We start from the raw sequence: 18305 nt of genomic DNA, 5'->3' as shown, positions 1-18305 counted from the left end.
ACTTTGGCCATCATTCAACAAATGTCTCATATATATGTTCACAGTACCCTGTACCCTGTATCTTGTACGCGCGTTCCGGAGGAAGAGTGCCTCAATCGTACGAGATTCTAGGGTCCTAGTCAAGGAAGCCCGCTGAACGATTTTACCCGGGGTACGTACGTTGAAGGCTCCAATGTGTAGTTTGAAAGGTTTCAGTGGACTCGGGTCAGCGTTTCACTCATTAGAATTGCTGCTCATGATAGCACTTTTGGGGGAAGTTGAAGAAGAATGTTTAGAATTGACAGTCAAGGTAGGGGGAATAATACGAGTTGAAGAGGGAAATTGATTACGAATATAGTTGTCTTGAGTACTGTTGGGGATACTATAGCAGTTAACACTTTACAGTTGCTCACATCATGGAAAGGTTCCTATAGAGGTACACGAAAAGGAAGTGTGGTCAGAGTTGATTTTTGTGGCCTGAGAACGTGACTGCAATTCCCAAGGGACAACTGCCTAAGACAGGCCACACTTGACCTTTGTGTGGGTAGGTTTCGCGTTAGCTCAGCATTTGTTGAGACTTTATCGTCGGAGACAGAAGTCCTTGGGATAAGACGAGGTGTGCATTTTTAGGGTCCACCCTTTCTAACCACACTGTCTGTTGTATCTGTGGACTGCAGATTAGAGAGCAGCGACTTAACGATCGAATCAATGACGCCAAAAACACGTCAGAACAACCTAGAGTCCAGATTGGCATTGCTTCCCTGTCTAGCCCAGCCAGTTGAGTCCAGAACGCAAGTCTCAGCCTCTGAGATATGAATCATTATATTTCAAACATACTTTGTTTATATACCGATCAGACAGACCACATCGTACCATAAAATGGAAAATAACATTGTACAATATTGACCAGTAGGAAAACGACACGTGGAATAAATATTGACTAGTAAGAAAATAATACCATTCCAAGTCCAAGGATAGCGTTGGACGTAACAGAATAATCTTTAAGATATTTTTCTGAATGTCCCAACACTTTTTTTGTGAGAAGGCAGCATCTGTATTGTGCCGGTTGTCTGGGGGAAATACCTCACTGTCGTCACACCTCTGTAAAGTCAGCAGTTCCACTCCACCCTCGGACCTTGAATTCGCTGCTTTTAATCTTATCTCTCTTTAACTGACCTGCCGGGCATGGTAGGACCTTGAAGAATGAATATTTCAGGCGGTATAGTCCAGTCGGTTCACCATGGTAGGTGAGCCCGATCACCACATCAAATTAGGTGAACGGTCAGTTATTATTATGAACAATGTTTCGACACAGGACGACAAAACTTTCAAAGATTTAAGGACTGACAATCTGAGGGAAGACGAAAATCTAACTGCGAATCTTTCTTATTCTTTTCATCCAAATTATCCGACGACTTGTTATAATAAACGCTTGGACCACACCCAGTAATTTTTTACTTATTGACATGTAGCAGTCCCGTCTTTATTGACTTCTGGGGCTTGTAAGACCTCTTGCCTTGATCACGGATATCTTTTCTGCAGCTAAACTGTCCTTTACTAATGCTGTGGGTGTGTTTGCATGCCTAACTATCTTCCCCACAGTTATTTAAGTAAGGTTTCCGCTAGAACTGTTAATAAGCATTGCTTCGGGCCTTTCTCAATGCGAATCACTAACTGTTTGGACATAATAAGAGTTTGAAACTGCACAACCGTATCTGGCACGGATACGTTGCTGTGATTATTATAATATAGCCCACGGATTCTGAGACGATGTGCTGTACGATAACTTGTTTAGACAGTCGCTACGGGTCTTTAATCTTCAACTTACTTCAGTATCAATCGCATGCATTTTACGTTCTACATCAATGACATATGCGGGTGCTTTGACCTATGTAACACCTACATTTATGCTGATGACTTAAAAGTTATCTATAAAACTAAAATTTGGGATGCACTTATCAGTACGCAAACTATCCGGCATGAACTTAACAAGACCGATGACTGATGTGTGCGCTGGAACAAGGAACTCGACACAGATAAATACAGCTAACACATCTTTAAAGCTAACACTCAACACAGCCACTGACCTTTGGGTACATTACTCACACAATCTAGGCTTTTCAATCAAAACATCTGAAATGCGGAAATTGTATGTCTTCATACTTCGTAACTTCTTTGAAAACCAGTCTAGAACCATTGTTTACAAGATATGCATCAGACCTATCGTTGAATACTGTCCGTTCCTATTTTCAAACTTACGCTTATCCCGTATACTATATATGTAAGGTATAGAACAGGATTTCGCTTGCAAAATGATTAAAACTGACTCTCATTGACTATCGTCCTTGATGTCAAGTTCTAGGAATTGAATCCGCCTGGGAAAAAAGGCTGAGATCCACTTTGATTCTTTACTTTAGGCTCCTCAATAATCCTACTTACGCCGCTTGTAATAAAGTCCTTACCCAAGGCACACATACCTGCGTCATTGAGACACGTACCTGCGGTCAAGGTGGAAAAATACGGATCGAAAACTCCGGAGAACTTTTTTCTCATCAAGTATGCATTAAGATAGAACAGTCTTTCGTCTAAAATACTCATAGCAGGTGGATTAGATACGTTCGAAAGATTTATTGATGAAGTCCTCGATTGTATTGACCTGGAATGTGCAAAAATGTCTGCGCCCATTCAGACATCAAAGGCCTGTAGAATTATCGTCTAAATCATTGAGAACATTACTGTAATTATAGAGATACTTTTAATATTGTAGATTTGTTTTGATGCGAAAACCTTATCCTTAAGATCTAACATTTAAGTTCCATAATTACATACGCTTTTGAGGAACACACCTAGACCGGAGATAGAACAATACGTTTAATGTCAATAAAAGATAAATTACACAAGAATGATCATGCCTGCAAGGCTGAGCCATGTCATCTTGAATGACTGTTCTCGCGTTCACCATTTCTGACTTACTCTCCGTGTTAACTGTTGGATATGAATTTTCTTAGTCACCCAAAGCTTCCAGAATTGTGTTGTTAGGATCCAATACCAATACAGACCCTCCACATATCTGATCCATATCAGACTCTGTGTTTACTTTCCTTTCTTTTCTTCTTTGCAACTATATCGTATCTCCCTGGTCATATACCATTGCTTAACTTTCGCTCGTAGTAGACAAATAACTCACCGTTCCTACCGAAGCCGCTCAATTATAGTCAGTCGCAAGGGATGATCACCACTACCAGAAAGAGTTGTCAAGAGAACCTCGCAATCACTTTCATACTACCATTTATCTTGCATCTATAGAGCATATAACCAATCAAACGGTAAGAATAGCACAAAATACCATCAGCACCAAGTCAAATCGACTTTTTTCTTGTCTACTTTTCATCAGCCTTCTATTTCCACGAACACTGAGTTGAATTATCATTAATTTTGTTTCACCACCCATTGCTTTGTCTATAACTCTTGTATTCCTACACTTTTCTTTCCACTTAGACAGACGTTTGTCCTGTATTACAACTTTCTTAATGTTTTTAATTCGTTTGGTGACCCATAATTTATACTATATTCATTTGAAGCATTACATCGGTGCTTCACCCACAGCCCATAATTCGTAACTTTCTGATAAGCTTGCAAAACGGTGCTTACAGAAATATTGTTCTCCAACATAATCTGAAACACAGAGCATTATGTGAGATATAATAATATATAATAATTTGGGCCTTTAAAGATTCTAATATCACTAAAAGAGGGAAACAGAGTTACTGACCAGCAATCACTGGTGGTGAAGGCGATGACTTCAATCTACCCATATTTGTAGCGCCAAGATATTTTGTTTGTTTCAGGTGCCATACGACTGAGGACGAGGCAATCAGTCCTTAATACTTAGGTTGTTCTCTTGTACTCGTTACTCATACTGATGCTTACAGTTTCATTTTGAATCCGCTATTCCACAAGTATAACCTATAACATGATAACATGGATTTTTACATTATGGCCTATGACTGACATGAGGTAAAAAGATATCGAAAAAAGCGATCAATAATATATTTGTCAGTGTGTTTTAACATTTTTTCTCTCTTTTGATGCGCTTTCTATTCTGATAAACAACCTTCCTTAATTTAACCTCGACTTTCCATCATTTGAACCGATTCCACCATTTACATATCACAAGTCGTTAGTTTCTATTACTGTATCCTCTAATCTGTCGGCTGTAATCACGTCTCACGCAAGTGATAACAGTTAGTACGGGTTTTATCTATTATTATACCATACATTTGTATGCTCCACCACAAACTGTTTTACATTGTTTAGGGTCTGAATCCAAGTACCTTGCTGCTTCTTTTTTCTCTATTTTTCAGCATCACACACAGTGCACAGGTATGAAGTTTCGTACTCGTAAAATAAACCATATACATGCATCTTTCAAAGTTACAGTCTATAACAGGCGCCCTGCAAACTTACTTTATTACAACCTTGAACGTTTCGAAAAGTATGGCATAAATACTTAGCACGACTATAATTCCAACACAAAATAGACGAGTTAACGTAGTATGCAACGTAGTTGCAGCAACGTAAATGTGATATCATTTTTGAAAAAAGGCTTCAAAAGCTGCACTCTCAGTGCAATTCCAAAACAAACATTCTCATTAACTCAGTGACACATCTCCACGAATGTACTATCTTTTATTGTTCTCAACTTCGTTCATTTGACGACCAACATACAATCAGTTTCCTTAAGTGAGATTTCAAGATGTGAATGGCATGTCAAGAAATTTGCATGTGGTATGCATTTAACACCTCGGTGATTAACAGCAAAAAATACGAGTAGGTAATTCAAAATTTCATTTCTAGGCCACCACAGAGGATAACTGATGAAGTGACTTTGTTGGATGGTAAATAAAGTTTAACACCTAGCTATTAGTCTTAGTATGGAATTTCGCATCAAATAAGTAATAGTAATTTATTCTCAAATCACAGTTTGTTACATGAGGCATGCCAGCTTACAGGCAAGATCAAATTGTTACAAATGATACAATATCCATTGCAGTAAATTACTCAGCTGGGTTGATAATTTATAAGACATGAATGTAGATAGTTTTAGTCAGTATCACAGTTGGCGCCCTTCGTGAAAGTTGCGTTGCAACGAGCAACTGATGGTCAAGGATAGATCCATTGAAGGTGAGAGCTTCTAGAAATCGCAACCTTATATCCCTTTGGAATACCTGAGGCTTGGAGGATGGTGTAGGATGAAGTTACCCGTTCCATATCTCAAGGGGGCTGAAAAAGGGCGCAAGTAAAAGAAAGGGCGGGAGGCATCACTCTTTTCGTCACTTCTTTAGCCACAAACTCCAAAATACCCTCACCTTCAGTGAGTTGCTCAAGATTTCTATCAGTAACAAGGCTCCATAAATATGTGAGGGGTGGTAGTTGGTTAAATCTGCCGTTAATTTCGGCCAGAGAATTTGTAGCTTCCGCATGTCAGTACTATATCTATCAGTATTTTCGTGTGTATGAGATGAAATATTACACTCCTTGGTTCTTGGAATTCTAAATTTAAGGCTTGGTAGAACATACTGTCTGGTAGACTGTGCTGACTTTTCAATGCACGTCGGTATAGTGTCTTGTATGTCAACCAGTTTTACCATTGGCATGCTGCACGCAGAGATAGAAAATTTGTAACATGGAGAAACAGGTGATGATAGTGACATTTGTGTATAATGCGCATGTCTTTCAATAGTTAAAGGCTCGATATTGTCAGGTACTGAGTCGCCAGTAATAGGGGTTACAGATTTGGACCTTTTGTCTGGCTTAGATGTTGGTGAAGTTTCTCTTTTACTGGAGTTATTTGAAACCAGGTGAGCACAGAGCTGGTTAAATTAAATATAATATCTGAGTATTAGACTTTATTAGGTATTAATTTGGCTAATACTAGGATCAGAAACTATGAGTATATAATAAATTTCAGATATATTTAAGACTTAAGTCCATGATAGGAATAATATTAACTGGAAAGTGTCCGTTGAAAACGTTTTTTCAGGGGTAGAATGTACCCGATATACACGATAGGACGTCAGTCTCCGTATAGTACACCCTACAAATGAACCAGTCCATCACGTCCTAAACCACGTGAAAAACAGTTACCACTTTCAAATTTCGTGCATCTTAGTATTCATGCAGTTCTTTTTACTGCCTGGGCAACAGCTAGAGCCTCTTTATGGGTCTGAGAATATCCTTGTTTATTCGTGCCTAAATGTCTAGAAATAAAAGTAACAAAATTTCCATCTTGCTCAAAAACCTCATTTAACTACAATAAAGATGCATCTGTAGTGATAGTAGATTTCTCAGTTGGTAGAAACGGTCTGAAAAGAGCCTAACTACTAAGGGACTGTAAAATTTGTGTAAATTTGGGGACGAAACTGTAAAAAGATTGAAGAACATCAAAGCCTGATCTGAGTGCTTAGATATTTGTATGTGACGGCGTTTTAATCTGTGGGGCTAGACGACTTATATCAGTTTGAAAACTCTTAGCATTTGCAGCATGTCAGTATAGGGTTGTGGAAATGGTTGAGTTTTTGATTGAGATCATAAATCGATCAATGTTAGACCACCATCGGAAACCTAGAACTAATGGACGTCTGTTTCGTCCCAGTACTGGGTACGCAGCAGTGTGCATTCACGATAGAACAGACAGTTGATAGAATTAGTTTGAAACTGACACTTGGTTGGAATTGCGGTCGCACATCACAAAAGCGTCCGGATTTGGATTTGTTTCTGGATAAACCAAATAGTTTTTTAGCAGTAGTTACTTGTAATTTGTAAGTGCACAACTTTTACGTCTATTGCCAAGAAATATTTTGACCCTCGTAATCTATACAATATATCTTCGGTCTCTTCAGTGGTACAACCCAGTTGCCATAACCGAGCATTTCTCATCAGGTAGTAGTCGCCACAAAGATTAAGTGATTTTCCACCCCAAAATTTGAAAAACCACCAGGTTGTAACTTGGAACAACATATATAGGCGAACAGTATTGTTTTCGATTAGATCCTCCTGAGGCTATGCTCTAATATACAGCAATAGTTATATGCATATTAAGCCAATCAAAGCAGTTTATGAGTCAATAATCACAGCGGAATAGACTACGTAAATAAACATAAGTGAATAGTACAATTTGATAAAGTGGTGACAGGTGAACAAGTTGTGATAACAATAATAAAAGGTCGAATCAACGTTTTCTATCGCGAAGTAAGTCAATGATTAGAAAAATAAAGACGCTGAAACAGCATTCATAAAAATTATAAGATTACGTAATCTAAAGTGTTCAGAAAACTGGGCAGTGAAGCGCATATAAAAATGGGTGAGAGGGTGTGAAGAAAAATAGACGAACAGGATATAAAATGTAATAATAAATAAAATTATTTACTGAGGCTAAGGTAGAGACAAAGGTGTCACGAATTTCTTATGAACACAAAGATTTCGAGTGGACTCGAATTACTATAGCTTCTGCTATGTGTAAGGTACGAGATCGAAACCCACAAGAAATACCAGTAGGGATATGATAAATCGCCTCAGACGATCTATTCTGTTTGCTCCATGTCTGGTATCGATCAAGTGTGATAGATCAGAGATGCGTATTGTCATGACTGTACACTCCCCCAACCACGAAGGGAGGTGTTCACTAGCTCGTTGGGTCAGTTACTTGGTAGTGTGCTCAGTGTAGCTTTCTCAGAGTTGGTATTCACTCTGGGACTCGAACTCATTACCGTTCACTTCAAACGCCATCGCGTTATTCACCAAGCTACTGAGTCCTGATAGCCACTTGATTGTGCAGTGGGGTGAAGTTTAATTCATTTGGTATTGTTTTACTTGAATCTTCCCATTGATGTTTTAGGACTGAAACTGGTCAGTCTCTCTCAGATGCAGGTACATCCAGCTGACGAGTCCCAAACAGGACGAAACGCACGTCCTGGATTCCACTGATAGCCACTATCCATCTTTGCTTAGAGATAGGTCAGCTGCGTCAAAAGTTCTTTTAACTGCTCTAGTCAGTCTATCCTGTAGCCCATGGCGATGCAGCTGGCAATGAGCTAGGATAGCCCTTTTCAAAGTATCGCAAGGTTCAGAAACATACTAGGTGAAACGTACCTTTTCAACTCGCGCAGTAGTGCTTTACTGCCGTGAGAAAATTCTCATGTGGATCTGTCACTCCGTGTTCATGGAAGTTACTTTCTACGTAGCGGAACCAGGCTTTGATGTTATTAGGCTAGAACGGCATGATTTGAAAAGGAAATGTCGTTAGAGTTTAAATATTCAACTGTTTTGGTTTCTGCTCCGTCATAATGAGGATGAAATACAAAAACGAGAAAAAAGTCAAGGATACTAAAATAATATCACTACATGTAAAACTAGAAAAAATAAAAAGTATAAAGTTAGAACACAGAACAGACAAAGTTTACGATTCGAATATCAGATCACACCAAGCTCATGAAACAGATATCCATCTTTTGACGTTTTGTTCCGTGATGCCTTTATAATCAGAGGATACCAAACCAGTCAAATCCAACGTCAGAAGTGAAAGGTTTAGAACGTATGTCTGGAAGGTTGTCGATATACTAAGAAGCATATAACTCAATTTGGCTTGTGGAGAGATTGTAGTTTTGCTTTTTGATGTCTGCTCTGGTGATTGTTTAGTTACACTGAGGATCAACATTTTAAATTTCACATTTGTTATCACTTGGAGTCAGTTGACATTATTTGCGTTCATAGTTTACACACTTCACACTGTGTTTACAGAAAAGACAATAAACGTTTAAGGATCTCAGCCCGAAAGTAAGTGAAACAACTCCATTTTTTCAAATTTATCGACTAATAACCAAGGAAATTAACATTTTAAGTTATTTTACTTGCTTTACAGTACATTTAAAGATGATAATACCACACATTGAGGCAAAACGTTGTATTTTTAATTCGGGGATTTGATTGCACGGTCGACGATTTATTTTTATTTGGATAAATGTTATCTCTGTTCTATGGATGTCACTGAAAATTTAGTGAACTGAGAATATGTTGTTGTTAATCTGTAATTCCTCTGGTCAAGTGTTCATTTTTTACGGTAAACTCAGTTATTTTTTTGCAAACTACGCTTAGAACGTTGAAAATGATGTTAATTATACTGAGGAAAGCCAAGTTCCAGATTTATGATTGAATGTGGTTTTAAGCGCAGAGCTAGTTCGTAGGTTTTCCCTATGCTTGAAAATTTTTCATGAGTCTAATATAAGCCAATCAAGTGCTTGAAATACGAAGGGTGCATAGACTTCAGATACATCAAAGCATTTTAAGGATGAAATACGACATTAAGCAAGCGCTTATGTCTTATTCGCTTAATTTATTACTTCATATCAAGTCGGTAAACTAGCTGTACTGCATGGTTGTCGGTATATTCATAAAAGGACTTTGACTAGCAATGAAAATCATGAAATATTAGCACCCACACATAAATAACACATTGGTGAAAACCGCCTTACGGAGAGCGGGATCGTGGATGCGCACTGCTGAGGAGTCCCACTATAGAACGAAAAAGCCGTCCAGTGCTTCCAGATTTTCCATGATGGTCTAGCTTCAATTGACTGATGGTTTCAATCATTGAAATTTCTAAAAAAAATCTCCACAAAACCCCTTCTAATATCTAAGAAAAATTGATGCGCATCCGGCATTTGTCACCTTTGATGTAGCATTGTAAGTACTAATATATTTACATATATGCTTAGCCAACCATCAAAACGTGATAAGTTACACATACTGGCCGTAAAGTTGAGCCATAAGATAGCGGTTGGAAATAACTACTAGAATTTCACTTTAAATTATTTGCCGAACTCCGTTAAAGTAGTGTAACAATAAAATAAAAGAAATGTAGTGTTATTGCTATCTTTGTTACATATGAGCAGGATGTTAAAATCAGCAAACTAACGAAAGTTGTTGTGGAAACACATGTACTTTTTTAGCATACAAACAAAGCTATAATAAAATGGATTGGATGGATACCTTTTCGTTACCAATGTCTCCCTTACTCCTCTCAATAGTGCTGATAATCGTAATGTACATTATTACTACTCAGTATTGTGGACAAATAAAAGTGAAACAAGTTCAATTCACCGATAATCAGTCTGTGATAATTGACGAAAAGGTAACCATTGATTTTTTCATACTAAAAAGCAAGTAAATCATGAGATTTCTATTCAATTAAACGAACCTTATTCCTTGTTAAAACATCACTTAAAAATGATGCGAATCTGAGAATATTAAAACGCTTCCACTTTATTGATCTAGCTAAACTCCGGTATTACGCTACTGTTGTTTTGTTGATATTTTCAAATTTATCTCGTGTTTGGGAGGAAACCAGTGGAAATTTAGTAATTGCAAGACAAGTACGTTTACAAAGACCAAACGAATATAAAAAAATAATAAAAGAACAAACGCATTCCCGCCTTCCGAATGAGTTGGTACTTATTGAATGTTACTACATTTCTACGATTTAGATAAGATGTGTCGTAATTTTCAGGTTGTAATGTGTTTATCAAATAAAATGTCTAAGATATAATTTAAACTACTCATTATAGTTTGCATGGAATTTTATTTTATAGGGGTTCAATCTGTAACATCTAGATTTTAGATTTTTTCATCAAAAAGACATGGCATGGTTTCGTATATATGTACGGATACATGTACAAAAATGTCCATTTCTTTGTCACTTCAAAAATATTTCTAGTTTTTTTCATATAATCGGTCTCAATATTCAGTCATTTATGAAGCAAAGTGGTTTACATATTTTCATCATGTCAAATCTTAGTATAAAAAGATATTCTTTACTTTGTTATGACTGAAAACATTACACTATTTCAAAATAACTAGCGTCAACACCTACTTTAAACAAAAGCTGTAGATACTTTAGTAGTTTTTGCTGTGACTACACGTCGTTATTTTCAAAAGAGATAGAAGTTGATGGATGTTTTATCAGATAGACTAATAACATCATTTCTAGTTACATGGAGATATTTAAAAAAAGGAATAGCCAAAAATATTGTATAGTTATGTACTCGAAAAAATTCTCAACGTTTTTAAAGCCTAATTTGTCCTGCTAAATTATTCCAAATATACTGACATCACGACCTCAGCATGAATTTTGAGTTCGGTACTTTGTACTTGCTTACAACTTAGACTGTTGTACAAATAAAACATTTGTGCGATTTCTAGAACGGTCTTGTAACTGAGAGGTGGGAAGTTAATTCGAAATATGCCGAGAAAACTGAATAGCTCAAGTTATTAGGATTCTGTCAAACTACTTGGTATAATAAACTTTACACAAAGTCAATAAAGAAGCTAAGAATTACATGCAAAATAAGCTTGTAATAGCTAAATATACTATAACTGTGTTGTACATAGACCACGCCACAAAAATGTAGAATTGTTTTCATTCAAAGGTTTAATAACAAGTCATGATTTGTATTTCATCCTAGAGATGTCGAAATTTTGATTAATTATGAAAACTAGTTGTATAGTGCCTTATTTACTGTTTTATTCCAAATGACATTAAGCTACTGAAGACAAGCCTATGAAGCAAGCTAAGTTTATCAGATCTTTGCTAGTAACAAAAAAATTTGAAACTACTTTGGGAACGGTGCTTAAATTGAAACCAATTGATTGAAAACGTGAAGCTGTTATGATGATCTAAAACTACGATGTTACCATGTTGTTCTTTAAAGGATGTATTTGTCGATTTGTGTTAGAATATTTTTCTTGGTTCGTTTTCCTTAGAATGAAGATGCTGCACAAGATTCATTTCCTATTTATACCAAACTTTGATTTTTCATGCAGGTTTTGATGTAAATATCAACAAAATAATCGTGATAAAAATAAGGCTTTTCGTCGCAACAGTGTGGTAGTATTTTTATATTTTTTGATTAAGATCATGAACTGATTGGTGTTAGACCACCGTTGGAAACCTGGAAGCATAGTAAATTGAGTGTATGAGTGAGAAATTGATCAATATTAAAATTCCAAAAAGTAGTATACCATTAAATTTGTCAATGTTTTTCTTTGCTGCGTTTTAGACAGGATTAAGAGCATCTGTTAGAAAACGCTCTATTATCGATGATGTGCAACTAAATTCCCCTTTTGATATCTTTAAAACAGGATTAAGAAAGTCAAGTGAGTAAACAGTTTATTTACGCAACCACCTTGATTTGTTAATGGTTGAGTGGGTAACCATTAGAAATTCTCCGCAATTTACCAAGTAATTTCTGAAGTCAATTAAGAAAGTAACTTGAACACATAAGATTTCTGACCAATATTGAAGGCTGAACTTTTTTTTATCCTAAAAGACCCTTGGCATTAAAAACATTTTAGTGCAAACTGTACGGTTTAATGAGTTTGTATGTATCATTACCAAGGTTTGATTTGATAATTCCGAATAAATTGAGCATTCGATAGATTGTTATAAATAAATAATATGTTTGTAATATCCCAATGAGTAGAAAAATTCGATTTTCTGACGTTTCGTGACTTAGTGTAAGCCACTCCGGAGAATAAATAACCGAATTAAACTTGGATTGATTTTAATTTGGTTATTTATTCTCCGAAGGAGTGGCTTACACTAAGTCACGAAACGTCAGAAAATCGAATTTTTCTACTCATTGGGATATTACAAATATATTATTTATTTATGTATGGTTTAATAACTTACTCTCACCGTTTCGCTGAGTCAAACTCAAAATGTTAATCGGTCTAGAAACATAAGATCATATATCTTACTTAACACAGCCGCAAGTAATCAAAGGATCATTGATCGCTCTAAAGCCCTACATAAACAATTGTAACTCAAATCAATTATAAAAAATGTAAGGATAAAGCGGTAAGAAAAAGTGGTCGGGCATCAACGACAATGAGTGTGCATACATATTTCATTATCCTCTATCTTGTATCCAAAAATTTTACAGCATTTATTATGTACTCAAGCAGTCGAATATGGCTATTAGTTGTCATCTTTAAAACTTGAAATATTCTTTGATATAATTCACTTATGAATCGGATAAAATGCTTTATTTGTATCAGATTGATACGCAAACATCTGATAAAATTCTGTAGTACAAAAGGTACTTAAAATTCTTCAAAGTTGATTGTTCATGGATTATTTATTAAATCTGACAACTGTGATATTAAATATGGGTGTAGAGCACGTAGTTCATATCTTTTTTAAAACCTGACTAACATTATCTTAATAAGTGTATTCGTTGAGCTTAATAAATAATTTGGTCATCAATTGATTAACCCATAATTAAGTACCAAGTGGCCTCCAAATAAATATGGTAAATTACTTAAAGCTGATTACGGATGAAAATTACGCTTCACATGGTTTTTGTAACAAAAATACAAAGTACAGCAGTATACTGAGAGGTATGCCACACAGTAAATACACATTAAATAAACGGATCTAAACATTATCTGAGGATAGGGTTTAAATAAAAAACGGTGAAGATAAACTTCGTCAGGTTGAAAGATGCGTCTTACTATTTGAGTGGAGCACAAAATATCACATCATAGTTGCTACTACCTTCTATTGCGAGGCATGCCTAATGACTCTTAGAGCCACTGACTTACACCATGTTTAGAAACTAGTCAGCAAAAGCGTGCACTACCAACAAATCTTAGTCATACATAACCCTTCATTGTTATATAGCAACGCATCATAAAATGAATCTAGATACACTTTTTAGTATCAGAAAATAATACTAGGAAATGGGACCCTCTTAGATGTAATTCGTATAACATATACAGGTCACCAAAACTGGTGTTCCAAAATAGAACCCTTCGCTGATTGATAATTGACACTAGCTCAGTATGATGAACGGTAACATTATTCATACAGTGTTTTCAGGCACTCAAATAGCCCTTCGGAAAAATCCAAGAATCGTAGACGGAGTTTCAACACATCATCAGCTCGGAAGGTCACACTTCACAGACTGCTTGAACTACACCATTATAATTCTTTACTTCTGACGGTTGTCAAGTAGAGTTACTTTTCTTGTTGTCATAAAACCTTCTGACTATCAAGTTTTGTAGTCAGTACATACGTTTTTTTTGAAATTTTCCAGATGACCGACATGAAATCGTTCAGGAAAGATTGATAAGGTTCCAAATTTTGTTAGTAGCTAGTGAAAATCCAGTACGTTTGAGTAAGACCTAGTGATTAGCCATAAGTGATTTTAGTTGGAAGTTTTACTGCGCCTCACTCACAAGACCAATCTATATGTATTATTTTAAGTGCATCGATAGCCAATATTCAATTTACTTCGAATTGATTTCTGGGGGGGGGGATGGAAGTTACGGATAATTTAATAACAAGCTTGTTGGCTGATGAAACTCAATATTATTTCCACAAAGCCTATCTGAATGTCCTAAAATGTATGCCAGCTTTGAACAAATCTGTATCACTAATAACGGACTGCAGTATAACCTACCCGAATATGATTTCAAATTTCATATGGAAGATGGAAACAACATACGGATAATAACTGTGCTGGAGGCTGATACTGAGTACAAATTGTTTGTGATTTGAGTGAATCTAACAGACTCTTATTCGTTCCTTTAATATGAAGTAAATTACTACCTGGACGGTAGAACGGCCGCGCCACATCGATAATCAGAATATTAAATAAAACGTATGCTAAATGATTCCGGGGAAATTAGGATTTATTTATTTATTTGAACACACAAATATTGGTACAAGAGGGCACCAAATATATATGCGCCACGCAAAATAATGAGAATTCGAAGAGAAAAAAGAAGGTAAGGAGCGTAAAAGAAAAAAAGAATAACAATAACGGCCACAGATTAGTGTAAGGTAGTGTAATAATAATAATAATAATAATAATAATAATAATAATAATAATAATAATGGAGGACACGGAACAGTACAACCAAAAGAATTGTTTCAGCTAAGGAAGATACAACCGCTTTTTATGAAGAAAGTAAAAGAAGGTTACAGCAGGATCGCCACTGGCTTTTATTCTGAGCAATATCTGATAACGTCTCTAGCCACTGTGTTGCACCATCTCTCGGACCCCAGCCAGGGAGCCGTGAAGGACCGACAGAAGCCAGTCCTTTGCAGCTTTCTTTCATACCACGACACCGTGTCATACACTGACCACCTTTCCGCTTCCTCCAACCAGTCCCAGAGTCGGCAAATAATGCACGACGTGGAATTCTCTGGGACGACATTCGTAGAACATGTCCAAGCCACCGAAGTCGGTGTTTCAAGATGGTGACACCAATTGCATTATCATCTCTGTGCCCGAACACACGATGCCGAACCTCTGCATTACTAACATGGTGTTGCCACTGGATGTCAGCAATCCTTTAGAGAGAGCTATGATCGAACACAGGGAGTCGTCTAACGTCCTCAACTCGGAGAGGCCAGGTTTCACAAGCGTAGAGCAAAACTGCTCTCACCGACGCGTTGTAGATCCGACCTTTTACAGCCAGACTAACATCACGAAGGCGCCAAAGGTGGCACAGATTGGCATAAGCCGCTCTGGCTTTCACTATTCGTGCATTGATCTCATCACTCACGCCACCACCAGCACTTATGCAGCAAACTAGATACACGAACTTCTCGACTACTTCTATCTGCTCACCATCCAGGGTGAGTACAGGATTAGAATCCTGCCAGTCTTGTAGAAGTACTTTGCACTTCAAAGGTGCGAAGCACATACCATACCTACGGACACTGATTGCCAACTGATTAAGTGCGGATTGCATGCCTTGGGCATTATCGCACAGTAAGACAATATCATCCGCATACTCAAGGTCGAGAAGTCTTTCTCCAGGCAACGGTCCACACCGCCATTACTTACATCCATCAGAGCTGTTTCCAGAATGCCATCGATGGCAAAGTTGAAGAGGAATGGTGAGATTGGGCAACCCTGTCTAACCCCACTGCTCGAATAGAACAATGGAAAGAGGTAGTTGTATGCCCTCACTCTGCCTGAGGTGTTTTTATATAGGGCCTTTAGGATGTTAATAAACTTCTCAGGCACACCCTTATTCAATAGACAATCCCAGAGAACAGTCCTATCCAACGAATCGAAGGCAGCCCTGATGTCAAGAAACACTACGATTGTTGGCCTCTGATAAGTATGACGGTGTTCTAACATTTGGCGGAGGGTGAAGATATGATCAATACATCCTCGACCAGAACGAAACCCAGCCTGCTCCTCGCGAGTCAATCTTTCTCGGGTTTTGAACAACCTACGAAGAATGACGGAAGCCAATAGCTTGGACGCAATCGGAAGTAGACTTATCCCCGATAGTTGTTACAGGAATGACGTGAACCATTTTTAAAGATAGGGACAACTATCGACTCATTCCATGACGTTGGTACACTTTCTAGTTCCCAGAGCTTTGTAAACAACACAGTCAGTTCCTTAGCCAGAAAGTCACCACCATCTTTAAAAAGAGCCGGAGGAAAGTCATCTGGGCCAGGTGATTTGTAGCGCTTCAAGAGTTGGAGTTCCTTGCGGACTTCCGCCTCATTTGGTGGATCAGTCATCACCGGCCATGGAGGGCAGGACAGTCTGACTGATGTTGCCGGAGCAGCAGGCCAGTTGAACTGCCCTTCGAAGAATTCTGCCCATCGTCCAAGACGTCGATGGATGTTAGTGATTGGCATGCCGTCATCCTCACAGATTATTTCGCTCACACCAGACTTCTTGCTCCCAGTGGCTCGGATGAGTTGGAAGAGCTTCCGGTAGTTACCAGATGCAGCTGCTGCTTCCAGCTCATTAGCACGCTCCGACCACCATCAGGCTTCTCGGTCCTTACGCAAGCTTTGCCCAATTTCCTTACGTAACATCCTACGTTTGTGGTCAAACTCACGGTCACCCAGAGTAGACCGACGGGCTTCAATGAGTTGTAAGGAGCCTGAAGAAATCCAGTGCTTATAAGCGGGACGTTTCGCGAAACCACAAGTGACTTTACTAACCATTTTCATGACGTCATGCAATTGCAACCAATGCTCATCTATACTTTTCGGTGGAATGGTAGCTAGCCTAGAAGCTAGCTCGGTTCGATACTTACTTGCAACAGAAGTTGCAACCAACTTGCTAACATCAATCCTTTGGTGACGGTCACTTCGTTGGCCACTGAAAAGTAAGGTAAGTTTGACGCAGACCAGGGCATGATCAGAGTCCAGATAGGCACTCCAAAAGGAGCGGCAGTCTTGTACACAACCACGCCAGCGGTAGCTGATCGCGATGTGATCAATCTGAGTCCAGGCCTGGGATGCAGAGGGAGGACGCCAGGTGGCACATCGGCGATGACTGTGCCGGAAGTTAGTGCTAGCCAGAAACAGGTTGTGGTCTGTGCACAGTTGCAGTAGACAGTCCCCGTTATCTGTCCTGCAACCAACGAGTCCCCATCGGCCACCTAAACGACTCTCTTCTGTGCCTAGACGCCCAACCTGAGCATTCAAGTCTCCGGCTAGTACTACAATATCTGTCTGATGAACTTTCTGTAGAACTGTTAGTTGGTGGTAAAACTCATCCTTGGTGGCATTCGGGCTGTAATCTGTCGGAGAATGGGCGAAGATGACGAAAAGACATCGTTTCTCACGCCGATTTCTTCTCACTTTGATGGAACTTTCTAATCTAACAGCACATAACCGACTGTTAATGGGGATCCAATCGATTAGTGCTGCCTCAGCTCTAGCACTTAGTGCGACACCAATGCCAGCAAGACCAAACGAAGATGCCACAGGGTCCTCGGATAAACGCACGTAGAACAAGCTTTTTGAAGCAACAGATGGAAAGTGAATTTGTAGTACTTCACCAGAGTCTTGAATACGGGTCTCGTAAGACAACAGACGTCGATACTAAGGCTTATTAAAGATATGGCCAACCCTATCTGTTGTCCGACCTGCATTAGTGTGTGAACGTTGAAGGCAGCCAGTTTAGATTGTGCACGTGGTTTCAGAACAACTGCTTCCGTATTCGTATTTGGTGGTAGAATTCAATTTTCAACCAGTCAGTGACTCTAGAACGTTTAGATAGAACCGAGTTTCGACCATAGGCGAGCTGCTGTATAAGTCGAAAAATAAGGATACATAAAGTGGGAATAAAAGAGAGTGAATAAATGACGTAGTAAATAATGTTAATAATAATAATGTGAGTCGTTTGACTGTTAATCGAAGCAAGTATGGTATTTTCCGTAAGTATCGTCATTTCATTCTGTTTGTGTGGCTTGGATTAATTCTTAACCAAATATCAAAC

At 38.2% G+C, this 18305-nt stretch overlaps 1 protein-coding gene across 1 annotated transcript in view; it reads left to right on the top strand.

The window, feature by feature from the left end:
- The first annotated feature begins 8720 nt into the window (after window positions 1–8720).
- The window catches only part of ACSL6_12 (Long-chain-fatty-acid--CoA ligase 6), a 42470-nt gene continuing 32885 nt past the window's right edge, over window positions 8721–18305 (top strand). The window contains exons 1-3 of the mRNA XM_035731822.2: window positions 8721–8814; window positions 9987–10168; window positions 12093–12189. Coding sequence (XP_035589788.2) covers window positions 10010–10168; window positions 12093–12189 — 256 coding nt within the window. The 5' untranslated portion in view covers window positions 8721–8814; window positions 9987–10009. The remainder of the gene's footprint in view (window positions 8815–9986; window positions 10169–12092; window positions 12190–18305) is intronic.

Source organism: Schistosoma haematobium, chromosome ZW (genome assembly GCF_000699445.3).
Source record: "Schistosoma haematobium chromosome ZW, whole genome shotgun sequence".
NCBI classification, from domain to species: domain Eukaryota; kingdom Metazoa; phylum Platyhelminthes; class Trematoda; order Strigeidida; family Schistosomatidae; genus Schistosoma; species Schistosoma haematobium.
The sequence above is the reverse complement of the archived record's forward strand: the minus strand, read 5'-3'. Positions and strand labels throughout refer to the sequence as shown.